Source organism: Nestor notabilis, unplaced genomic scaffold (genome assembly GCF_000696875.1).
Source record: "Nestor notabilis isolate BGI_N333 unplaced genomic scaffold, ASM69687v1 scaffold24335, whole genome shotgun sequence".
Lineage (NCBI taxonomy): Eukaryota > Metazoa > Chordata > Aves > Psittaciformes > Psittacidae > Nestor > Nestor notabilis.
This window is the reverse complement of record NW_009930947.1, coordinates 7,929-34,015: the sequence shown is the minus strand read 5'-3', so window position 1 is coordinate 34,015 and position 26,087 is coordinate 7,929. Positions and strand designations below refer to the sequence as shown.

Below are 26,087 nucleotides of genomic sequence, written 5' to 3'. Positions count from 1 at the left end.
AGCCGCACGGAGACAGGAGTGGGGAGAAAGGGGTTGTAGGTGAAAGCATGGGGGGGATCAGCCCTTTGGAAGGTGGGGGCTGCAGGGGCTGCACCCATCCTGGATGGACAAACCTTCCTCGACAAACATCCCATTGCGCAAGTTTGGGAGGTGCTGTAGTCCCAAAGCCACCAGTGACCTAACCACTAGAGGGGGACAACCCACGTTGGGTGAAATAGAGTCTCCCCAACCATCACCCAGCTCCCCAAGACCCCAACTCCAGCTCCACACCACAGATCAAATGGAGGGAAGTCTGGAAATGAAGCAAGCTGCCCAAGGCAGCATTGGAGAACAGCAACTGTTCCCACTCCTGATCCAGCCAAAGCATCTCCAGCAACTCCAGCTCATCTTTCCTGCCTCCAGGTACAGTGACCAGATACCTGGGTCCAGACTGTCACCATCTGAGCTACCACCACCACCCACAGGCTCTCTGCAGACCAGTGCTGCTGGGCCATCAAGGGGGAACCTTCTTAGCACAGCTCAAAGGCCACCCTGACCTTCCCCATCCATCCCTGGTGGAAGCAACCCCCGTTCCTCATCAAGTCCTCTCCATGTCCCACTGCCCTGCAGCAAATGGGGACTGTACATGCTCTCCCCATGGCCGTAGAGAAGGAGTGGGGTGCTTGCTCCTCCCAAGGGTGCTCATCAGTGCTTTTACATCCCTTGGGCTTCTGCAAGCTGACATGTCCACCTCTTCTCCTAGACATCAGCACATGGAGAAACAAACCGTAGTGGGAAAGCCAATTCCAGCTGGCAGATTGGGGCAGGGAAAGGAGAGCAGGAAGCACAGGGAATGCTTCAGGTAGATGTGACCCACAGAAGGAGCAGGTGAGGAGAGCAAGAGGCATTTGCAGAGGAGTGAGAAGATGTCTCTGATCACGGGGAGACCCAACACGCCAGGGGCACGTATGTGGGCAATGCCACATCAGAGGCTTTGAGATGAGGTCCTGGAGACCCCAAAGCACTCCTGGGAGAGGCTCTTCTTGCTTGGCGCTCCACCACCTCCACGCAGAGCCCGGATATAACCGTCTGTGACAGTTACCAAGGCCTCAGGGCTTGGTGGCACTGCAGCAAGAGAACAGCTCAAACATGGGCTCAGCTCCCAAGACCTCAGCAAGTCTCTGCCCTCGTGATCCATCCCACTCTTCTGATGTCTAAGTGATGGAAACCAGCACACCCCAAGAGGTGTGTCCATTCGAAGTGATGGACAGGAGCAATCAAGAGACAACAGGACCTCTCAGAAGCTCCCTCTCCATCTTTCTGATGACCCCAGTGCACACCACGCACTGAAGCATCACCGGGTGCATGGAGGTTTTCCAGCAAGACTTTGGTGCTACAAAGCAATGTGCCACAACCTCATTTTGCAAGGGCAGATCTTCTCCTGAGGCAGTGCTGTAGAGTTTCTGACTTCTGCTGGCCCTCTCATTTAAGTTGCTGGAGAGCATCTCTCAGTCACCAGCTCAGATTTGGTGATGTGGTGCCACCAGGAGCTTTCCAAGGCAAAGCTAGAAGCAGCAGAGGTGGCAACATGCTCTTCCTATTCAAGATACCTGGCGCAGCCCTTTCTAGGGTGGGTTTAGAGTGTCAGCAGATGGACAATCCCTCCTGCCATGGAACTAGAAGCACATCCTGTTCTGATCCTGGCTTGGGGACAGCCATGAAAGCCTTCCACAACACAGCATCTAACTGGACACTTGTGGGGACAGCAGGGAAGCTGGTGAGCACTGAGAACGCACTGATTCTGGGCTTCTCTAGAGCAGGTCTTTCCCAAAGTCCTCATCCCAGGTCCACTGATGACCGCATCTGGTGAGATGTAGGGGTTGGAAGAGTACCTGGTGCAGACCAGTGGCCCCAGGGTCAGGCTAAGGTGCTGTGGGGAACACAGGGCTTCCACTTAGCTTGAACCACTGAAAATGGAGTTGAGTCCGGTTCTCTTCTAGCACATAAAGAGATGAACAGAAGGGATCCAAGTTTGAGGTGCAGCATGAAGGATCCTACATGGATTATGTCTGCCAGGAGCTGCAAGGAAAGGCAGGAACACCAGAACAAGCCCGGAGAAGGGAAGGGCTGTGCCTGAACACAGCCACGGAAGGACTGTGCTCTGCAAGAGTCAGCTACAGCTCTGCAAGGACACAAAAGCTATTAGAAGGAAGCTTCCAAAGGAAATCTGACTGGAATAGGATCTGCATCCCACATCATGAGCTGTGGATGCATAGATGGAAATTCCACACCTCTTGCTTGGTAACAACTTGTCCTGCCTTCAAAAATAGAGTAAATAGAGATGATGTTCTCCATACAAACTGCTGATACTGGAAGTCAGACCCTCACTCACCAGACTTTTCAGGGACCAGACCAGTTATCAAAGGTTTAGCTACCAATGTCTTACCCCCTTTTCCAGGGTTTAGAAGCCAATCTCTATTTGCCACTTCCACCCCCTCTAAGGAAAATGCAACTTTTGAAGGCAGAGGTTTGCTGGAGTTTGACAAACTTGTCCTGTTTTTCAGCCACTGCAGACTGGTGAAGGATCTTCGTGCCTTGAGGATGCCCCATAGCACAGGCTTTACCTGGGAGGCTGCTGGTCCTGAGGGACAGATCCTGCAGCTCAGGGTCCTTCTGAGCCTCAGAGAACAGCTTTAAGGTGCAAGTCCTTCAGAGAAGCTGTTTGCTCTGACCACACTGCAGGGACTGTCACCCAGAGCTCAGCTGTGAGCTACAACCAGACACAGGGGCTGGTGAGTCACACCGAAACCACAGGCACATCCATCAGCTCCACAACACAAGTCCTTTAACCAAGTCTTAAAACCCAGTTGAAGCCTGGCAGCCTGGAATGCTCTGCCTTTGGAACACCCAACACACCCCATCAGCCTCCCTGTTTCATCCAAGAAGGGTGAAACACAGCTCAAAGCTTGAGTTTTCTCCAGAGCTTCATCTGGTTCATAGCAGGGCTGGGGCCACCACACTGCAGCGGCTCAGAAACACACGTGTTGAGTACGTGAAGAAGCCACAGGAAACCCGAAGTGCAGCCCCCCAACAGCACCTGCTCACACTCCTTCAACCAAGCTCTACCAGAGCTTGGCCTGCACACAACAGCCAACCTTGGGATCCCAAAGCTGCACCCATTGCTCCAAACACAGCACAGCACTGGATTTACCACATAGAACTAGCCGGAGATGGCACCTGGAACCAAGAAACACAATGGCAAAGACCAGGATACACCCATGGCTGTGTCTGGAGGTCAGCTCTGGTCCAGGCAAGCAGCTGAGCAGATAGATCACCATCAGCAATGAAGGGAGAAGGTGGTAACTGTGGTTTGAGGGACTAAAATGGATTTCTGGGGAAGAGTGAGGCTGATGTTCTCAATTCCATGATGAAAGGGCTGAAACACCAAAGCTCCTGGAGGCAGCTCAACAGGTTTGGCAGATACAGCTCCGGGTGTAAAGCAGGGGATGGGGAGAAGGGGGAAGACACACATAACCTAAAGCCATGTCCTGTGCAAAGCACCCAAAGAAACACCACCAAATCCACCTGAGGCAAGGGAAGGGCTCCAACTCTCACAGTGTCAGCACCCCAAGATGTCCACAGCCAGAACTGGACACAAACAAGCACTCTTACGCTGACACCCATAAGGGACCCAGACAGCCCCACAGGAGTCTCAGCCACGCTGCCCATGCTAGCCCTGACTCAAAATCCAAGCCATGGGTGTCCCTCAGCATCAACTGGTGCAGCATAAACCTCATGGATAGGAAGAAGAGGACACCAAACCTGCAGACACATCAACCCCTTATCCCAGGACAACAAGGTTAAGGTCAGGATCAATCCCAACCTCCTGGCAAGCACAAGGAATTGCATCCCCACCACAGCTCCCTACCTTGACGTCAGCGATGAGAGCATCCTCGTCCTCAATGCCAGTGGGAACACACTTCTTGTGCAGGGGGAGTGATTCCAGCTTGTCCACAAGGCAGCGCAGCCCCTCCAGCTCAAACTGGGTCAGATGCACCTTCCTGCTCTTGCGCGGGCTGCCTCCATTGGGATCACAGGCCTGGCCGTTCTGGGAGCCCCGGCTGGAGTCAGAAGAGTCTATGGAAGGGGTCTTCTTCAGACCTGGCAGGCTGCTCCGGCAGCTCTTGCCCAGTTCATCATAGTCCACGTTGGCACCGTTGGCAATGGGGCTGGTGAGAATGGACCGTCTCGTGACTGGTCGCCTGGGTTCCTTCCCTGTTGCATCCTCATCCTCTTCCTCCTCCTCTTCCTCTTCCATGTTTACCGAGTCTGAGGAGCTCAGCTCCATATCTACCATGATGGAGAAAGAGTGAGAGAAGAGCACAGTGGCCAGAGGAGATGTTTCTAGAGACATTCCCCCAAGCAACCAGAGATGCTGGAGCAAGAGATAGGAATGGGACAAAGTAGGATGAAAGGATGGGACATGAAGCAGCTGCAAAAGAACAGCTAAAACCCTTTCCCATTCCTGGCTCATTTTGTGGGAAGGTGAGGCACAGGACATAGGAAAACATCCAAGAATAGGAGACAGCAACGCCCTAGATTGGATTTCATAGAATACTGGGATGGTTTGGGTTGGAAGGGACCTTAAAGATCGTTTAGTCCAACCCATGGGCAGAGGCATCTTTCACTGTATCAGGTTGCTTGAAGCCCCGTCCAACCTGATTTGCTTTGGAGAGCTTGGGATCTGCAGCCACCTGGTCCTGAGTGACTTGGGACCTCGATCCTGCCTTCACGATGGGAGAAAGAGGATGTGGACTTTAACCAGCTGACTGTGAGGTCTCCGAGCCTGATAAAACACCCTCCTCTGACAGGCTCTCCTGCTCCCTTCCTCTCAGCTCTCTGCACTAGTTCCCACTTCACACTGCTCAGTGGTAGAGAAAAGGTGAGGAAGGTGCTGGAGATCTCCAGGAAGGGAGAGGACAGAAACAGCTTTTCCCAAACCAAGTGCTGAGGGGGATCTCCAGAGACCCACAGGGAAAGGACAAGAGCTGGGAGCTGTGTCCCTCTGCTAGGGGCCCTTGGATAGAAATCAAAAGGCCCAAAGAGGCTGTAGCTGGGAGGAGGGGTGCCCTGGGGTCACTACTTACAGCCTCAGAGGGGAGTGAGGACAGATTTGCTTCAAGGCCCTTGTGTGGAGGCTCAGGCCCTGCTTGCCTTGGCTGTAAGGAAGCCAAACATTCCTTTTTCAAGAGACTCCCTGCACACATAACTTTGACAGTGTTTTGAACTCCATGTGTAGGAAGGTCCTGATCAGCCAGAGACAGCACAGTGCTGGGGATTGCAACTTCCCTCCACCTTCTTCTGTTAAAGGCTTTGTGTGTACCAGCAAGGCCAGGAACTTGTGTGCTGGTTTTACACAGCAAAGGAACCTGGCCTGTTGCAAAGGAGGAAGCAAAACTGGCTGGTTTGACTTCTTGTTCAAAGGAAAAGAAACGGCACCTCCTTTGGCCAGTCTGCAATGTCATGAGCTATCTTCTGACTGCTCCGTGCAGCTAACACCTTGTGAAATAGAGGAAGTGATGGTCCCAAAGTGATGCTTCCCCTGCCCAGCACCCCTGCAGGAGGGTGCTGGGGTGCTTTGGTACACGTGAGAAGGAATCAGGGCTGGATGGTCAATGCAGGGGGCTTACCCATACTGAGTGATTCCTTCTGGAAGTCCTTGGTGAGATGTGAGCGGCTGGTGATGCAGTAGACGTAGCGCTCCAGCACGTACCAACACATCTCATAGTAAAAGGGATAACGAAACTTATTTGGGACCTGCAAAAGAGGAGAGGAGAAAGGGAATGGCTCAGACCTCCTCCACCACCAGGCAGCACAGAGATAGCTCTTATTTATTACTGCTGCCTCCAACCAGACCGATCCCCTCCTGAGACAGGAAACGCATGTACATGTGCAACAGCATCATTCATCCTTCTGGCAGCCTGATGCAATTCTCTTTGCAGAAGGATATTATCACCAGGCAGAGCAGAGACCAGGCACTACTCACTTGCAAGCCATTAACATTTCATTTCTCTTTGTTAGGGTTGCAGCTCTTCCCCCACAGACATTCTCATCAGTACAAGAAGTGGCAGAGTGCCACAAAAGGTTTCAGCTGAAGGGAAGAGGTTCAAGGCCTCTTCCCAAACCCCAGCACAGCATCTGACAGTGTCTGTATGGAGAGGAAGGGCTGGTCTATGCAGAGGTTTAGTCAAGCTCAGCTATTTAGCAGAGGCAATCAGGGCTCTGTCCTATCTGTCACAACATTCACATGCTGGCAGAAGATGCTCCTGACCCTGCTGCTGTCCTCGCCTTCCTGAGGCTACTCAGGTGGTGGAGCAGGCACATGCTCCATCATCCCGTGTCTCAGCTGCTCTGATGATGGTCTGACATCTGAGGGCTAGCCCACAAGTCCTGCCTGCTGCAGCACCCTGAATTGCTTTGGAGAAGCCATCAGACTGTCCACCACAGCCCTGAAGCCTCTCTGCACAGCAGGACCTGCGTCTCCAGAAGAAGCAAGCAAGAACATCCACTTGCCAACAGCATTCTCTGCTCCAGACCTGTACATTTAGGAGGCTTGGACATCATGCTCACACACAGCTGGAGTTAGAGCATCTCTCCCAGGGTGAGATGACTTGTCTGCCTGCACAGCACTGCTCTTGTCTGCACCCTTCCCACCGCCCCAGGAGCCCACGTCCTCCTGCTCTCCCAGAGGTTCTTACCCGTGTCCGGTCCTCGATGCTGTAGATCCGGAGCTGCATAGGGATGTTGAAGCTGTGTAAGAAGTTGCCTCCAAAAACCAGCGTGTCCATGGGAGTGTACACAGCATGGATCCAACCTTGGAGAGAAAGCAGAGCTTGAAGAATCCTGGGGGAGGTCAAGGTCTCACAAGTGACTGTCCCTAATTCAGACTCTGCTCACCCTCACTGGTGAATTACTCAGTACCTCTAAGAGCTAGAGACAGGCTTGTACTCAAGCACTTCAATACACTTACAGATCTGTCCTCACATCCTCCTGAGGTGGCCCATGTGCCTGTATCCACCTCCTGTCCAATGCTTTTTGTCATCCTGGTATCTCTGGGAAGTCGTTTCCTAATCGTACTAGGCCTAAGAACACCGGCAACAAGGAAAACAGTCTTCCAAAGGCTGTTCAACAATTAGAACACCTTCAAAGCAACTCAAGTTCCAGCTCTGTTATCTCCAAGGCCAAGCAATCCAGCCAAGCCCAACGTTTTGGGAATTCCAGCACTGGTTTCCTTAAGGCAAGGCCCCTCAATTCAAAAGAAGTGGACTCAAATGAGTAACTTGTACAATCCCTGTTGTTTTCTGTTCCTGGTCCTGCCGTAAGCTCCAGCACAGCTTATCCCTGCACTGCTGTTGGAGATGAAACAGGGTTACAGCAGCCTTTGACATCTGAGACAGTTGTATGGACACAATCAGTTGAGGCTCCAACAATCCTTCTCTCAATAAGGGGGTATTCCCTAGTGCAAGCACAGCATGTTACAGACATCCCACATCTCCACCCCAGGTTCTAAAAGGCCACTCCTTGCGACCAGTCAGCTTGAGCTGCTTTTTCATCTGCTTCATCTCTCCTGCCTTTGCTCTTTTCTAGCACAGCACTAACTGTGCATGCAGATACTGCTGATGCCCTCCAGTTATTCTGCTTCCTGAACCAAGTCAGGCTAAAGGCTTCTCTGCACTCTTGAGAGTGTTCCCACTCCCAACCTCAGTCTCCTTGCACAAGCCCTCTGCAAAGCAGTTACCTGCAAATCTCTCCATATTATTGCTTCCCAGCTCCCTGCTGGGCTTCAGTGTTTCCCAACATCCTCTTTTCCAGCTGTATGCTTTTCAGTTCTCCCATATCCAGTACATGCAGACTGTTCCATTGCCTTTCCTCATGTCCAGAGCAGTCCCCTTGCTCCTTAAACTCACACACTGGCTCCCTTCCTTGCTTCACAACTGGACTATAACTGTACAGTGATCTCACAAGATGTGAGGGTAAGGAAGGTGAGGAGCTGTGCTGCCTTGGGCCACTATTCCGCATGTCAAAAGGAAAGGCTCTGAGAAAGCCTCCTTTAATGACTGATCCAGAGTGATGTGAGCCAGCCACAGCTTTCCTGTCGCTTGGGCTGAATCCCCAGTGCCATGAAAGGCATGTTTTGGGAGCTGACAAGCAAGAGGATGGAGCCACATCACATCTCCCTCTCCCAGTTACACATGAGAAGGAAGCTAAATCCTGCCTGTTCCCATTTTGTATCCTAGGCAATTCAGTCTCCTGCCACAACCCTGGCAAAGGCCAGGAGGGACCTGCACACCCTGTGGTACCTGAGGGGATGACAAATGTGTAGCCCTGCTTGAGCTCGATGCGCTGGCACTCTGACACTCTGTCCCCAAGGAAAATGTCTCCCTGCTTCCCTGAGAGAAGCCAGTTTTCATAGAGCTCCAGGTTCTGGGGTGTAGGAGGGATCAGCCAGAAGATCTGCAGATGAAGACAACACGTGTAAGTAAGTTATAACATAAGTAACAGCTACTGACTAGCCCCTGCTTCTTCCAAACCTGCCCTGCTCCCTCTCCAGACATCTAAATCTGTGCCTCTCCCCACCACAGAGGCTGCCAACCCACAGAAATTCCCAGTAAAGTGACCTGAACACATCCCATTGGAAAGGGCAAGGTGCTGAGCAAGGTCTTTCCTGACCTGACTCACTGAGCACCACAGGTAGGCTGAGCTTGGGATGCTTTGTAAGGTTTTATTTCCATAAGTGTCAAGAGAAAGAGGCCACCAAAGATACCAGAGTAATAGAGACAAGGAGATATTTACCTGTGTGTTTCTGCCACGTTAGTAAGGGCTACAACTGAACTAGAGATTTAAACCCAGGCTGTGCAGGTAGCAAGTAAGATATTCACCCCCGACTAAGCTCTTCAGAAACTGCAAGGAAAGGTGGGGGAAAAGCCCAGATTCTTCAGGTGGGGCAGAGTTTGCTGCTGCCCCATCCCTGGCAGTGTTCAAGGCCAGGTTGGACACAGGGGCTTGGAGCAACCTGCTCTAGTGGAAGGTGTCCCTGCCCGGGGCAGGGGTTGGGGCTGGAGGAGCTTTAAGGTCCCTTCCAACACAAACCAGTCTGGGATTGTATGAAATCCCTGAACAATTATTAACTGGAAGACACTCATCAGGGAAAAAACCCTGCACTCAGATGAAGTTTGCAACCAGAGAGACTCAAACTCAGTGGAGTCTGGGGTTTGGTTTTAGTGTCTTGTGCTGAGCTCAGCTCCGGGAAGTGACTTCAGCTCAAACCTGACACTGTTTCAGAGCTACTTCTCACCAGAAACCATTCAAGTGCTTTGCAGGGAAGACTCAGTAACCTCCAGTTCAAACGCTTCTGCTTTTGAAGTCACTTCATGTTTTCAGGTGACCCCTCACATACGTTGGCTATTTAACCCCACGGATGACTTAGCTTTAGGAGAGGCTCACATCCATCTTTAATGACCTTTCTTCAGCTTTTTGCTGCTCTCAGTGTGCTATTTGTGCCACACCAAGGGCTGATTAGCCATGTAGCCAAATCACCTCTCAGAAGCCAAGGCACTGGATGAATTGGGTTATTCTACTCAGTGTATTTAGCCCTTTATAAGGTTGTCTTGGCATCATCCCTACACCACAGGTTTTCAGCCTGTACCTGGTGGACCTCTGAGGGCCTGAACTACTTCCAAGAAGCACAGATAAACCAGTTTAGAATGGAAAGACCTCAACTTACCATCTGGGACCTGAATCCTCAAGGATCAACAAGAGAACAGACTAAAAGCCACTCTCCCAAAGCACCTGTAACTTTCAAACAGAGACTGTCCTCCTACCTTTCCCCCTCGGTGGATGTGGTACCACACAGAAGTGCCACCAAAGTCCACGTGGAAGTCTGTGTAGCAGCCCTTGACACTCATCAGACAGTATCTGGTGGAAAACAAGATGAGGATAAGGTGACATGAGGGCTGAGCCACATTTTAGAGCAGGTAAAACATATTCAGAAGGAATGGGCTGCCCAAACCCAGACTCACAGCAGTGCCAGCAGACAATTACTGCAGTGCTAAGCACTTCAGCTGCAGGAAAGTGGTGGTTTGCAGGAGAGCTCACTTTGCAGTTATATCACATCCCCACACAAAGCTGTAATCCAGGCATCAGGAGAGCTTCCATCCTCACACATCTGCAGCTCTAGAAACCCCCTGTCACAGGTCAATGCCCAGCAGCTGAGCTGACTCCAGATGTTTCAAGGTGGTGAGCACCAAAAGTGACACCCTTCCACACATCATGTTAGGGGCTTAAATAACTGACTGCAGTGTCCTTCCAAGTGTCACCCACTGAAATAGACTGTTCCTCCCTCTTCCCCTTGGTACAAACGACTTCTCCCTTGGGCAGTTCTCTTGCAAGAGATGCTTTGCTGCCTGCCACCACAGGAACAGCTCAGGAAGTCACTTACTTCTGCACCTTTGGATACTGCATCTCCAGGATGGCGTTTGTAGACTCTGTCTGACTCTCCTTCAGGTGCCTGGGCCACATGTTATCAACCCAGTCAATCAAATCCACCTACAGCAGGAAAGGTGGGAGACATGAGTAGAGGTGAAAGGGGAACTAACACCTTTTGATATCCCCAGGCTGTCCTAGAAGCTCAAATACCTACTGTCTGCCTGGTAGGCCCATAGCTCTCATGTGCAACCTTCCCCATGGCACTGGTGCAATCCCACACATAAAGCACGTTAGGACCAGTTGCTGTACAGTGACCCTCTGATTTCACACAAGCAGCAAACACCACAGCAAGACATCAAGCATGGTACTGGGATGCTAATCTTCTGCTTAGGGGCTAGGCAGGAACTGGTACATTGGGGATACATAAAGCCATGCTGAGAGCATCTGCCAGGGGGGGATTCGAGTCACTGAGCTTCAGGACAGCCCCAGAGCAGGCAGAGGTGTCCAGACTCCCTCTACAGTTAACAGACAGAAGTGAACGGCCCTATAAAGCTGCCCCTTCCCCTCCACTGACTGCAGGGGGAGTTCAGGATGTCCATCCCTGTTTTCCCTGTCAGACTGCTTCCTGCCCACTTCCAGCACACCTCCAAGCTTGGCCTCCTCTGCCCTCAGGAGATTTCAGCACCAGAAACCCTCCCTGCCACACCACACAACCCTCTGCAGTCCCAGCTGAACATAGGGTTGGTTCTTTACAGGACCATGGTTTCCAACCACCAAGGAAACCTCAAAGCTCAACCAGCATCCAGGCTTCAGCTGCTCTCCCCGAATGCAGCTGAGCTCTGCTGTCCCATTTAGGTCCAAGCATTACGGCCACAACAGAGCTGATCACTGCTGCAGGATGCAGGAGAGGGCTCCACACCAAGCATCAGTGAACAGCGTAGAAGTAAGGTAGGCCCAAGACTGAATGACAGCCAAGGACTTGGCAGGCAGTGGAACTGGTTAACCAGGAGAGGCTGGAAGCCAGCGTCCCCATCCTGATCCTAGTGCTCACTGTGGCTGAGCACCAATCTGACCTCTCTATTCAAACTGAGGTGCTTGTTCTTGATCACCAGCCAGCAGGAGCAGGTTACTTCCCTCTAATGATTCCACAGCCCATCTATGAGCTGCTGACAGCTCTCTGCAGAGTGACACACCAGGGACTTGACCATGGTGGCTATAGCTGAGGGTGCACAGGCTGGGGCTGACCGAGATCAGCTCCAGCAAGTGAGGTCCGTGTCAGACACTGGCTGAGCCCATGCACATTATGAGCAGCCCCTCTCCTGCATTCAGTGCCAGGCTGCAGCTCACCTAGAGGCCCACAAGCACCAGGGAGGGAAGAGCCATGCTCACCGTAGCAGGTCTCTGCACCAGGTTCTCCAGTTTGGTGTGGCTGAACTCCAGGCTGATGACGTTGTAAAGTTTCTCCCTTTCAGCCTCTGGTGTCTCATAGTAACGTGCCCACTGTGCCATGGACATCTCAATGTCCCTTTGGGTGTTCACATCCATGACATCCACCATCCGCCGGCTCCCTGCCAGGACACACAGACGTCACTAGGACCATCCCTGTGCACAGTGGACCATCCAGACGAGATGCTCCAGGAGACATGAGATCCTTCCTCAAAGAACCCACCCACACCAGTGGGATGTTTTGGCCTCTCCATAACTTCATCTTCTTCCATATCCACATCGAAACTGAACCTGCTTTAGGTCAAACTGGACTCAAGCAAGTAAAAGCTGTCATCAACTGGCTCAGGCTCAACCAGCTGCATTCTGGGGGAGCCACAAAACCAGACCTCCAGCTTTGATACACCCAGTGACTCTCTCCAGCCCTCCCAATCTGCCCAGGGCACACCAGAGGCGCACTGTGGTCCCCAGACACTTACCAACGCACAACCGCACATCATTCACACTGAAGTCCGGGTCTGGCATCCTGCAGGACAAACACTTTGCTAGAACATCATGAAATGCTTCTGGTTGCAGACCCTTCCCACCTCCAAGCCCACTATTAGCACCCTGAAGATGCTACTGGGCTTCTTTTCCTCTTGGGTGCGGGTGAAGAGCATGAAACTAGATCTCTGGGGTGAAACACAGGGCCCCAACTCCTGGCTAAGGAAGCAGATTTGGGAATAGGATACCCCATCTCCAGAGCACGAGCTGCTGTAATGGCTTCTGGCAAATGCTCAAGCAGGGTTTGAGCTAAGCAATCCCAGCTCTCATTTTAAAGACTGCTCCTATGAGTTATCCCAACACAGAGAGCAGAGCCAGAGCCGCACAAGCGGTGTATTCCACTGACACAGCAGAACTCCTCTCCCTGTTTGTACTGGCACACTTATCTGCACAAACACAGGCAGAATAGGCAGGCAGCCATTCAAGCAGCTCTTGACCCAGAGAAATCACCAAAAGCTCAGAGGAAATCCAGGTTCTCCCACACTGGAATCCTCAGGATCAAATCCCTGCCCTCCCAAACCACCCAGAAGCTAAACCTGAGCCTGGCACCGCTTCCAGTCTAAGTCACCCCACTACAGTACCTCATGCGCTGGGTGAGATGCTGCCCATCAATCCACAGCCAGGTGAGGATATTAAGAGCAGTGTTGATGATGCTGGCTCTGACAAAGGCTAATTTATCCCTCTAACCTTCATATTCATCAAACCCAAACCCCACTGACCCAGCAGAAACAGCAGAGCAGATCAGGTTTGGGGTTTTATTTAAAGCCAGCTGTAATGTTTGATAGTATTACTTGCCTTAAAACTACATCTACCACCCCACAGTGTATTTATACAAACATCATAAAACCAGCACAACGTCTTGCATCAGCACAGCTTTACACTCAAAGCTGTAAACTTTGATTGACTCTATAGCAAGAGACAGAGATGGCAGTTTAGAAGTAACCACATTGGATAAATCAGGCTGGAATTGCTGGAAAATGCCAGAAATACTACAAATTGCTTGATTCTGGCAATAGATGCTGTATTACTAGGAAAGGAACCCAGCCAGATGTTGCAACAGAGCAGCAGTGGGACTTATTTAGTTGCACTGTGATCACCTACAGCCAACTCAGTCCTCTAAGTCCAAAGAGACTGGTAAGAACAGGGTAACTGAGGTGGAAGATACTCTCACTGCAGGTAAAGAACAGTGTGGCCAGGACACTGTCATCACAGATCCAGCTACCAGGATCAGATCCCAAATAATGTGGGGAGAGGCAGGAAGTCAGGCTGGAATCATCCACCCCTAACTCTTACTTTATCCCCAAGCCATCGGAGCTCCTGAAGATAAGAGGGTCCCTCAGGCCACCCCTCTGGATGTATTCAACTGTGAAGTCTGTGAGAAACAAAAGGGAAGGTGTTAGGGGAGATTCCTTCACAGGAGTATAGACAGACTGAGGGTAGAAAGGATCTCTGGAGCTCTCCACTCCAACCCTGCTCCCAGCAAGCAGAACTCAGACTCAGATGAGGTTGTTCAGAGCAGTTGAGAGCTGAGAACCTCCTCCTGTCTCTGTGACAAGGCTCACCAGCAAAAGAAAGTGCTCTGCCTTGTTATTTCTATACTCCTTGGAGATCCTGGCCCTCCTTTGAGGCAGTTCTGTGAGCAGCATGGTGCGTGCTGCTGACAAACCTCAAACAGACCCTCTAAGGAGGAGGGAACTTGCTCCAACAAGCAGCACCAGACAGGGGAACAGCATGGATTTTGGTCCTCGCTTCCCCAAGAAGCTCTGAGCCAAGTAAGAGATGTCTGGAAGAAATGCTCCTCCCTCATGGTAGATCCTTGTGAGGGGTGCACTGGCTGCGTGATGAAAAGACACCCCACTGAGCCATGTGTGGTGAAAGAAAGGGGAGACATCCCACAGAGCCTTTGAATTAAGCATCTAGTAGACATGTGGCTGCAATTACAGGTGCTGACCCAGGCAAACCCCCTTGTTCCTGGCTGCCATGTGTCCCAGCAGGCCTGCAGATGGGCTCCTTGCTCTCCAGACTAAGGGGATTCCATACCATTTCCCACACACATTCCCTGTTACAGCTCCCCTGGCCCAAGGACTCAGCAGGCTTGAGCCAATCCTCCCTCAATACACCTCATATCACCTCCAAACCGCCTGGGACTGCACAGGATTTGTGGGAAAGCAGGTAGGAACATCTCCCACCACTTCAGTTATGGAAGTAAAGTGGTTTCCAAGCACAGAACTGGTGTGAACAGCAGTTTTTCCAACTTTACAGAAAGATGGGAAGTAAAAGGTAGCAAAACAGAGGAAAGGATTTAGGGTTTCATTAACACCACAACTGCCTTGTAACCACCCTTCCAGTTGGCAGCCAGGGAGGCTCTGGGTGTTGTCAGATGCACGAGAGCACATCCAGCTGTGAGCACCACTGGCTTTCTACAGAAGGCTCAGGGAAAGGCCATCTCACACCATGGAGAAGCAGCCAACCACAGCAGCTTGTAGTTACTGACAGCAGTAGCACAGCCTGTCCCAAGACAAACCTTTGCCTTCCATGAAGACCACGAAGGTGGAGTTAAACTTGTTGGTGGACAGCTTCTCCTCGAGGTCAAACGTCCTCTTGCCTTCAATCTCATCATCAGAGATGCCATCATCCTCGTAACGCCGCCTCATCGTGCCACGCTGAGGAGAGAACAGACCAGGAGATAAGCGATAGGGACCAGGAGGGACAACCAGGGCCTCTGGGGGAGCCCTTGATCCCTGCTTCTGCTCCCAGAGAGGAGATCCTGGATTATATTATCCACTAGATCTGCTCCAAAAGCACTGCTGGGATCAGTTTGCAAGAGGGACATGCCACAGATGATCTATTTAAGCAATGTCTGTCCTGGCTCCAAAACACACCATTGAAACATCAAGTTTGCTCCTCCTCCGACCAAGAGATTTGTGCAAGTTGGGCTGTATGGGAGGCAGATAATCCACTCCCAGTGAGTGCTAACACAGAAACACAGGAGGAGAGGGAAGAGTTCAGTGTAACTGGGGTAAGGAAAGAAGGATGTTACCCATTTTTACAGGTGCATCAGTATTTGCTGCACTGGAGGGGAACGTAAACCCCTGTCACAATGTCAAGTGATAAAGGAAGGGGTTTATGCTGAAGACAATTCCCAAGTTTTCATCTTTGGTTATGCTTGTGCACAGAATTTGATTTATTCCTTGGTTGTGTGGGTGGGAGCAGCAGGAGGGGAAATAACCCTTTTCTTACAGGGTCTCATAAGTACATCTGTACTGGGATTCCTGACAGACATCCTCTTCCAGCAGTCCTGGATCTGGAAGGAATTACTGTCCCCAGCTGTTTGCCCATGCTTCCTTTGTGGGAATGCTCCCTAAATCCCCTCAGACAAAAGTGAACCTGCTCCGAATTAGCCAAGCTGCCTTCCCCCAGTTGGGGATGCTCCCACTGTAAAGCATTCCACACCAACGGGGCCAGCAGACAGGCAGGAGTGGGATGGGATGGGGTGGGGTGGGATGGGATGCAGCAGCTACTGTCACATCTAGGCCTGGAAGCTGGTGGCAGCAGCACGGTGGCCCTGGGAGCAGGGTCACATCCCACCAACAGCCATGGACCATGATGCTGGGATGGCAAAATTCACCATCACTAGTGAGGAGACCAGTGTGCACAGAGAATCATGGAATGGGTTGGACTGGAAAGGACCATAAAGCTCCTCCAGTTCCAACCCCTGCCACGGGCAGGGACACCTTCCACTAGAGCAGGTCGCTCCAAGCCCCTGTGTCCAACCTGGCCTTGAACACTGCCAGGGATGGGGCAGCCAGAGGTTCCTTGGGCAGCCTGTTCCAGTGTCCCACCCCCCAAACCAGGCTGTGATTCTTTTCAGCCTTACCTATTGAAACAGCACCGGTGAAGGAGAAGGGATCCCCTCATACACATGCATTGCTTTAAAGAGGCTTTTACAACTCATTAGCTCACCAGTGCAGGAGCATGTGGGGCCAACTCCTGCCGAAAAAGAACTGCTAACTCCAGCCTCAGCTTCCTAGAAGGCTGATCAATTCACAAGTTGTTTCCCTGCCATCAAAGCAGAGCTCCTTATCTCTCCTTGCTGTTAACACCTCATTAGCTTTCCAACCCCCCTCCTGGACACCTGCGTGACAATAGGGACACAAGGAGTAAAGGGATGCTAATGAGAGGGGCACCTGAGAAAGAGCTCCGAGTATCCTGAACCCAGGCCCTGTGTTGGTGATAGTTAATGTGTCTTAAGCCACCAAACCTGGTATTAGGGAGTATTTTCTGTCACTCTCTTTAACAACACAAAGATAAAACTCACTTTACTTACAGGCTTTATATAAATACACAAACAAAAGACAAATAGAGGTGCCACCCATATTCCTGGGGAACACCTTGTGGCACCAGTGCTGGGTGCCAGGGCCATGAATCCCACTGATCCCAGCACGAATCCAGGGTCTGAAACTCCCAAACCCTCAGTTACTGCATTTAAACTGAGATAGGCTCTTTCAAGGAGATGCATCAGAGCTGAAAGTTGGGGCTGTGGAGGTATTACTGGGAGAGGAGTACTTGGTTGGATTATATTGGAGGATAAGCCCATTTCTAAAGCATCTTCGCTTAAAATTATCATGGAACTGGTTAACTCTGCATAGTGCTTAGTTTTAAAATGAGGGGTCCTGCCCTGCACAGGATTTAGGGCCCGTTCCAAACACATTCCCCCCCTATCAGGAACAAATCCCAGCTCCTGGGAGCATCATCCCAGCACCCTGCTCTTCTGCTGCGACCCAAAGGCTTGACGTCAAGCTTCCAGCTCCTGGAAGCAACAGGAGGAAAAAGCCTTTCCCCCCCATCCACAACCCTCACATCTCACCTTTGTGCTGGTCCTCTGAACTAGTCCAAAACGGCTGCTTGGGAAGGAGGGAATGGGATGGCCATGGTGAGAACGGATGGAGCCGAGGACTGTGCCTGGCTGCTCCGGGCTCTCAGCACGGGCAGGCGGAGCTGTGCTGGCCGCACCTTTGGGGGCAGGAAGCTGCACAACCGGTTCCCATCCCTCTCAGCTCCTGTTACCCCATAGGAGGCTCTGCTGAAGCCCCACAGGCAGTGCAGCATGTACAGAGAGCAGTGAGGGGCTCCCCTCTGGGAGCCAGAGCACCCACTCTTCACCCCACTGCTTCAGGAAGCACCACTCACTGCAGTGTTTGCCCAGGATGGGGTGGGAGAGCCCTGACGAGACCAGCTCAGGGTGCAAACCAGCCCAGTGATTCCAGCTCCATGCACACCCATAGACGCTTCCTCACCTTTGCTGGAGCCAAGGGGGAAGCCCCTTTTGCTGGACAACCATAATTCCCATCCCAGAACCATTTCCAGTCATGGAATGGTTTGGGCTGAAGGGAGCTTGAAGTTCCTTCATTTCCAAGCCCCTGCCATGGGCAGGGACACCTTCCACTAGAGCAGGTTGCTCCAAGCCCCTGTGTCCAACCTGGCCTTGAACACTGCCAGGGATGGGGCAGCCAAAGCTCCTCTGGGCACCCTGTCCCAGCGCCTCAGCACCCTCACAGGGAAGAGCTTCTGCCCAAGAGCTCATCTCAGTCTCCCTTCTGGCAGGTTCAAGCCATTCCCCTTGTCCTGTCCCTACATCCCTTGTCCAAAGCCCCTCTCCAGGTTTCCTGGAGCCCCTTTAGGCCCTGGAGCTGCTCTAAGGTGTCCCCTTCAGGAGCCTTCTCTTCTCCAGGCTGACCCAGCCCAGCTCTCAGCCTGTCCCTCACTCCTGCCCTGAAGAGTCCTGCATGAGAGTGCAGAAGGCTTAGGTCATGTTGGCAAACACCTCAAGGGAACCTGATTTGCAGCTTTCCCTTTCTATTTCCATGCTTTCAGAGAAAGCAGCAGCAGCAGCAGCCATGGTGCTTCCTTGTGCTTGTTTGGACCCTTCACTGTGCAGCCGAAACACGGCTCAGATCCTGCCCTGTGATGCTGTCAGACATCAGCTGCCTGCTGTGGCTCCTGCCAGGACACCTCTGCCTCCTGCTGTCACAACAGCAGCTACAGGAGACTTCAGACTATTTTGCAAGCGCACTAATAACCTTCCAGCATCACCAGTTTTCACTTAGCCCATTCCCAGACAAGGAAAACAAGGAAACAAGGCTTAGGACAAGGCTAGCCCCACAGGTAGCTCCCATTAGAGGATGAGCATAACAAAGTGGAGGATGCTGGGCCCTGCAGTCCAGGAGCTTTACCTGCTTTGGGATCTGCACACTGCAGGACCAGGCTGTGGTTGTGTTTTGACCTGCTCCTACTCCAGACACTTTCAGGTGGCAGGTTTAGGGAAAAGCAGCTCCCTTTCCCAGTGCAGCCACACTAGCCTCTTACCAGCTTCTATCTGGCTCCCAGGCTGGAAGCCCCAGTGGTATTTCAGGACACAACTGGGGTTACTGCATGGGGCTGAAACTCAGGTGTTGAGTATAACCACGAACCTCTCCCTGAGGAAAGCCAGGCTGGAATGCAGCTCCAGGCACAGGGATGATGTCTGGCTGCAGCCCTGTTTCAAGCAGGTATCTCTCACAGCAAAGAGCAGCACAGGCCAGATGACAGCATTGTTCAAGGACACTGGTGGCCTCAAAAGCCTGGCAGCAGCGAGACAGAGCACAAGCAGGCAGATAACCAACATAGTGGAGAACCCCCTCCTGTGCTGTCACCTTGCAGAGACCCTGATGTGCCTCCATTTCCTTTATGGCGTCCCTGATGTGCTCAAATTCCCTTATCCCAGTGGAATGTCAGCTGGCATTAGCTGACTTGCCCCTAGTCACCATTCCACAGCTACTGCCAGGACAGGAAAGACAAGGTGACATGCAGAAGTTGTGTGTGGTTTGAGAGTACCTACAGCATGGATGAATAAGGATCTTATAGAAAAGAGAAGGTTCAGGGGAGACCTTGGAGCAGCTCCAGTGCCTAAAGGGGCTCCAGGAAACCTGGAGAGGGGCTTTGGACAAGGGCCTGTAGGGACAGGACAAGGGGGAATGGCTTGAACCTGCCAGAGGGGAGACTGAGATGAGCTCTGAGGCAGAAGCTCTTCCCTGGGAGGGTGCTGAGGCACTGGCACAGGGTGCCCAGAGAAGCTGTGGCTGCCCCATCCCTGGCAGTGTTCAAGGCCAGGTTGGACACAGGGGCTTGGAGCAACCTGCTCTAGTGGAAGGTGTCCCTGCCCGGGGCAGGGGTTGGAGCTGGAGGAGCTTTAAGCTCCCTTCCAACACAAACCATTCCATGATTCCATATTCCTTGGGAACCTCCCCCAGGCTGAGACCGCTGCAGCCACACAACTGAGCTCTAACCCTGCACAAGCACAGCCTGGCAGCTCCCTTCCAGATTTCCATCTGGTGTGGACACAGTTCCTGCTCTGCCAGACTGCCTGCCAGCCACATCGGGCACTGCCTGTCCTTCTGGAAGTGGCACCAAGCCAGCACGGGCTCTGGATGGTGCAGACCAGCTCATTTAACAGCAGCGTGACCACATGGCCAGGCCTGATCCAGATCCTGCTGGTGCCTCAGGTGGATGCTGCACTCCTGGTGGGGGGGTACAGCATCAGGAAGAAGGGAATCCCACCAGGAGTGACAGAGCCAGGCTTTGAGGACAGATCCCAGCCTACATGATGTGAAGCAGATGATCTGGTCACTCACTAACACGCTTCATGACCAAAGAAACACAACGTGTTTCAGACGATGCCACTGCCATGGACTCACATTACATGGGACAGAACTTCACTTTAGTCCAGCCAGATCCACCCATGGATCTGTTTAGGGAGCAGGGAGCCATTCCCACTCTTTTCCCTGCTCCCACTCACAGCACAGCCTCAAGGCAAACAGAAGACAACCACGCTGCAAAGGTGTGAACACCAAGAAACGGGCAGAAACACCTCCAACTCAAACCCCTTTACAACGGGGAAAGAGATGCAGAACATGGAAGGGATCATCCAGCCGAGCAAATTCCACAGTCCAATACTCCTGTCATCAGGAAGGCATCAGCCACAGCCCCCCCTCCACACTCCCAGCACTGGTTCCTGTGGGCAGGGCAGAGCCTGGCCTCCTCATCTGCACAGCATGGAGGAGAACAGGATCCCAGTCATGGCTGAGGACCCACAAGAGCTGCCACAATACAAAGAGCTCTGTCGTTAGACAACGCCTCTCGCCGGGGCTGCAGCGCTTTCATGTCATTGTTGTCTTGGGAGGGTGGGGAAAAACAACATCTCAGTGTGCGCAGAGCAGACAGGAGGAAGGAAAAGAGCTTCCAAGAGTGTGTTTTGGGAGAGGCAGCATCTGCTTGGGCTTGGGCAGATCTCTGCAGCTCCCTTCTGGAGCCTGCTGCTTCCTCATGGCACAGCTCACAAGCTACAGCCCCCAGAACAGGTCTCCATATGAGGACAGATGTGGTCAGTGTCCAAGCTTAGGGGTAAGCCAAGACCCAGCTGCACAAATCCTTCCTACAAAGTTTGATGTCTCAACTATTGGTTCAGCCAAGGAACTGAGTGCAACTTCCAAACAGGAGATCATTAGACACTCCCAAAACTGCCATCCATGAGGGTGTCCCAGACGGAGCTCAGTTCCAGCAAAGCAAGGGGTAGATGTCAGGCACATCATACAGTCACGGAATGGTTTGGGTTGGAAGGGACCTTAAAGCTCCTCCAGTCCCAACCTCTGCCATGGGCAGGGACACCTTCCACTAGAGCAGGTTGCTCCAAGCCCCTGTGTCCAACCTGGCCTTGAACACTGCCAGGGATTGGGCAGCCACAGCTTCTCTGGGCACCCTGTGCCAGCGCCTCAGCCCCCTCACAGGGAACAACTTCTTCCTTATCTCCAACCTGAACTTCCCCTGTTTCAGTGTGAACCCATCACCCCTTGTCCCATCACTCCAGTCCCTGATGAAGGTCCCTCTCCAGCATCCTTGTAGCCCCCTTCAGCCACTGGAAGCTGCTCTGAGGTCTCCAGCAGCTTCTCTTCTCCAGGCTGAACAGCCCCAATGTTCTCAGCCTGGCTCCATATCACATTTATATACATCTGTCAGACAACCTCAGCATGAAATAGTGATGTTAAATATTGCTTCTTTTTCAGCTCTGAGATCTGTGCTAGGATTCAGGCATTATTCATCCTGATGAGAGTTTTACTAAGGAAGAACTGACAAGCAAGTCCAAAGCCTCTCTCTGTGTCAGACAGGGTCAGGATAAAGGCAGTTTATCCATCCTCCAACACCAGCCAGCAACTCTCATCCAAGATAACTGTCCTTCCCCGTTTCTGGCTCTCCTGGGAACCATTCAATTAAAGTAGGAAATAGGAAGCATGAATATTAATCCTGCAGACAGCACCAGTGTTATCCCTTCTATTCTGATCCTTCCCGCTGCAGTCTCCTTCTCCCAAGGATGCCCAGGGAAGTGCCTCATGCAGCTTCTTCCAAACCCTTCCTTGGACACTTCTCTCCATGGGGAAGCACTGGAGCACAGCTACCTCTAATGGCAAAGGAACTGATAGCTGGCTGCAGAGAATCAGAAGACAAGTCTCCTGTGGGGTTTTCTGAGAGCAGAACAAGTACAAGGTCACATCTGAAAACAGAACAAGCCGTCCTGTTGCTGACAGAGCCTCACATATTTACAGCGTGAAACCAACAAACACCACAGCATTTTAGTCACTTCCTGTCCTATCTGCTGCCATTCCCTCCCTCATATCCCAACACCTCCATCTCCCAGGCCCAGGAAGCTTCCTCCAGCTGTGCCACAGCTCCTACCACTTCAGGAGGCCACAGCACCTCTTGCTTTTCCTCTCCCTCTACTGTGTTTCCAGAGCACGTGCCCTGGTTTGAAGCCTCCCACAACCCTCCCTTATTCCTGCAGAGGAAAGATGTTGACATGAAGAATGCAGACAAGTTCCTGAACTCCCTCCTTCCAAGCTCCTTTCACTGCAGGTACTGCAACTTCTACCTGGCTCCCAGCACATGTACAGAACAGAGGAACCTACCAGTGGATCTCCCTGCTTCACACCTGAGGTTCCTCACTGGGTGCCTCCTTCCCACCCATCCCTATGCAATTTTCTTTGCTGCAACACATCCAAACTGATCATAAACCAACAAGCTCAACTCTCCTCCTTTACGAATTTAGCTTCTCACGTACTTCTGTAAACAGCTGTGGCTCTTGTCTAAGATTAAGTCCAGACCTTCAACATCCAAACCTGTTGATGGGTCTTTTCATCTTGAGCAAGTACCTGCGGCAAACAGCAGCACCCAGAGTTCAGTCTCCAAGATGCTGTGCTGAGAACTGCCAGCAATTTACAGCCACTCCTCAAAGGTCACACAGGATCTGTTGTATCCGTGGGAAAGGGTCCTGTTCCTCTGCGAAGGCACAAGGCAAGAGGATGGCTGAGCATGGAAGCAGCAAGGCCACCATCAGACAGACCTGGGGCAGAGCAGATGCCAGAGCCAGCACTGACCATGCACGGAAGATACTCCCGGGCAGGTATTTTCAGCTACAGCATGAAGAACCAAGGCACAAAGCTGATGACATCCTGTGAGCAGTGTGCCAGGTCACTGCTTAGCTTAAGCACAAGAGCTTTTCCTTTCTATATCCCTCTCCTCCAAGCCTGCACCTCCCACTTCAGCTCCTAGTCCAGGCTCCAAGCTCTGCTCCACACAAGCACATCACCTGTGTTTCTCTCCCCTCTGTGCCTCCCCACCTTCAATCACTTCAGCTTCTCCTCAGCCCCTCTTCCTCCCCAGCATAGGAAGCAATAACCAAACCACCTCCTGCCTTCCTTGGGGTGCAGAGGGTCCTCTAGAGATGGGCCCATATTCTGTTACCATTTTGGCTCTGCAGAGCCATTTGCTTTGCCAAACCACCACCAGTGCCCCAGAGGTGATCAATGAAGTGGTCTTGGGCTCACTGATCCCCAAGCTAGGAGGTGGCACTCAAATAGGATCCAAAGAGAAGGACCATAATCCCCCAAGCAAGAGATCCAGGACAACCTCTAAGTGCCCATATGTGTCCCAGAGCAAGCCCAGGGGCCAGCCCAATGCTAGGACAAGGTTGCAGGTGGCTTTTCACAGCTCTGCGTGCCCTGTCCACCAGTGATGACCATCTGGACAACGTGGCCATCCCAAACCAACTCATGCTTGCCTGGTTTCACAAGAGGAACCCAAGAACTAACCCTGGTTAATGCCCCTCAGCATGTCCTGTCTCCCTCCAAACCTGGCAAGCAGAACCAGCGTAGCCCAGGTTGCACATTCCTGGACAAACACAGACTCAAAAGCACCAGGCTGAGGAGCGAACAGGATTTATGTGGAACTGGAGCCCTTCCAGGCTTCACAGCTCCAGGAGGGATTCCTATCACGAGCAGGGCTGGCAGCAGTTCAGAATGATGGAGGAGAACGCTTTGGTTTGCACTTCTGGGTTATGAAACTGGATGTACACAAGGAGCAATAGGGGAATTGGAGCAGGGCTGACACAGACAGCTCCAACAGGCGAAGGAGAAGTCCAGCAGCTGCTGCTAAACCACAGTGCCCAGCCCCAGCAGCAAACCCACGAGCCAGGGGAACATGCTGCATCACATCACAGATGGACAAGCCTGGCATCAGTCCCAGTGAGGAAACACTGCCCCTAAGAAGGGACACAGCTTCTCAATGCCAGTCACCTGCAGTGTGTTTCATGTGCCCCCACTGTCCCAAACAGCCTTATGGCACTACCAACCCTCAGACCACCCATGCCCATTCCCATCACCAGCTGCAGCACCCTGGGCAATCCCTCCATGGATTCTGTGCCAGCCTGAAGAAGCTCATGAAGGACCATCAGATCCTCCACCATGCCACACCTCAGGACTGAACACTCATCCTCCGAGCCACACACACTGTGTTAAAGCCAATCTTTGACATTCAGCCTTATTATTTCTCATGTAGACTCAGCAAACCCTTTTTATTACCTCCCACCTTTTCAAACCAGAAGGAATCCAAGGAAAAAGCCTGCTGTGTAGAGCCCTTTCCCTACCAGGGTGTCCCCAGCACATGTAGCAGATAGATGAGCATTACCAGCTCTGCTCATCCTTTTGTTCTGGACAGGAAGGCAGAAGAGCAATTGAACAAAGCAAACCAAACTTCTCCAACATTTGGGCTTGAAAACTCCAGGCATTTATCCCTATTATCACTGGGGAAGGAGTGGACCATTCATCTCCAGGCTGCTGAGCCCACACAGACCACAGCACAAGGGACAGATGGAGCCACATGCACTCAGAGGCAGATGTACAGCTCATCCTGCATTAGCAGGTCTCTCTTCTCCCCACCCTATAGACTTCTACCACTGCCTCATGAGAAGTTAGACAAGGTAAGAGCCAACACCAAACAGGACCATCTCCTCTGAGTATCGTACTTGTAGTGAGAACGTGCCTCACTGGTTGGGTCTGCTTCTGTAGATAACAGCTCTATCAAGCAACGGCCTCATCCTTCCCCCAGCACCTTTTATCAGATCTCTTCTCCCAGGCTCTGTGAGGACGTTCTGCAGTCAGCTCCCAACCCCAAGGACCAGCACTAATGAAAACCACAGCTGACGGGGTTAGAACTAGATGATCTGAAGGCCCTTTCCAACCCTAACTATTCTATGATGCTATGATCACACCCCAGAGCCTCTTCCTTAACTTAGAAGGGGGTCGGGGGGTGGGGTGGCTGCTTTATTGAAACTCTTGTTAGCATGATGCCTAAACCAAGTAAAATCCAGGGACGGACAGAAAGCAGCCAGTGTTCAGTGCAGTGTAGGGAGGAAAGTTCCCAGCTCAACTCACCACCTCCGTGTCACAATGACCTGTTCTAGTTGACAGCAGTGAAATTGCCAGTCCCGTCCCCGCAATCCCATCCACACACATAAGCTCATCACATGCAGCACCATGAACCTCAGCTCAGCTCTTCTGGCCACAAGGATGCCACCCAGATTTGCACCCTTCCAGCACTTGACCTGGGTGGAAGCACTACAGAGAACACCAACCCCCCCCCCATCAGACCACTGCACAAGCATGAACTCACCTCTCTGCTCTCACCAACGTGGAATCCCGAACAGATCTCAACCCAAAAATCTCCTCCAGTTCAAGCTCCTAAGACTTCCACAGGGATTCACAGTCCCTGGGCAGCCAGCTCATGCTGTTTACTACCAGCACTGTTTCTACAGCAACAAGGTACACAAGCATGGACACAGGGAAACAGAACAGAGAGAAACCCTGTCCAACAGGACAAGGGGAATGGCTTTAACCTACCAGAGGAGACATTGAGATGAGCTCTGAGGCAGAAGCTCTTCCCTGTGAGGGTGCTGAGGCACTGGCACAGGGTGCCCAGAGAAGCTGTGGCTGCCCCATCCCTGGCAGTGTTCAAGGCCAGGTTGGACACAGGGGCTTGGAGCAACCTGCTCTAGTGGAAGGTGTCCCTGCCTGGGGCAGGGGTTGGAGCTGGAGGAGCTTTAAGGTCCCTTCTAACACAAAGCAGTCTGGGATTCTAAATGGATCCATCTCCTCTCTCCCATCATGGATTCACAGGCTACAGCTATGCATCTTCCTCACCCGGTTCCTAGGGCTGAAGAGGGAAGATGAGCAGAGAACTTGGCAGTGCTGACAGGACATGAGAGGTAGCAAGTT

The 26,087-nt window shown here is 52.1% G+C and overlaps 1 protein-coding gene across 1 annotated transcript; it reads right to left on the bottom strand.

Moving 5' to 3' along the window:
- Positions 1-3,907: 3,907 nt before the first annotated feature.
- On the bottom strand, positions 3,908-24,837 carry LOC104406616 (lysine-specific demethylase 2A-like; the record flags this gene model as incomplete). Its single annotated transcript, XM_010015661.1, has 11 exons — positions 3,908-4,329; positions 5,670-5,796; positions 6,738-6,853; positions 8,340-8,493; positions 9,861-9,954; positions 10,478-10,584; positions 11,854-12,032; positions 12,387-12,433; positions 13,744-13,822; positions 14,975-15,113; positions 24,818-24,837. Coding segments are annotated over 11 exons (1,484 nt in total), but the record flags the coding sequence as incomplete, so codon positions are not given.
- Between the last annotated feature and the right edge of the window lie 1,250 nt (positions 24,838-26,087).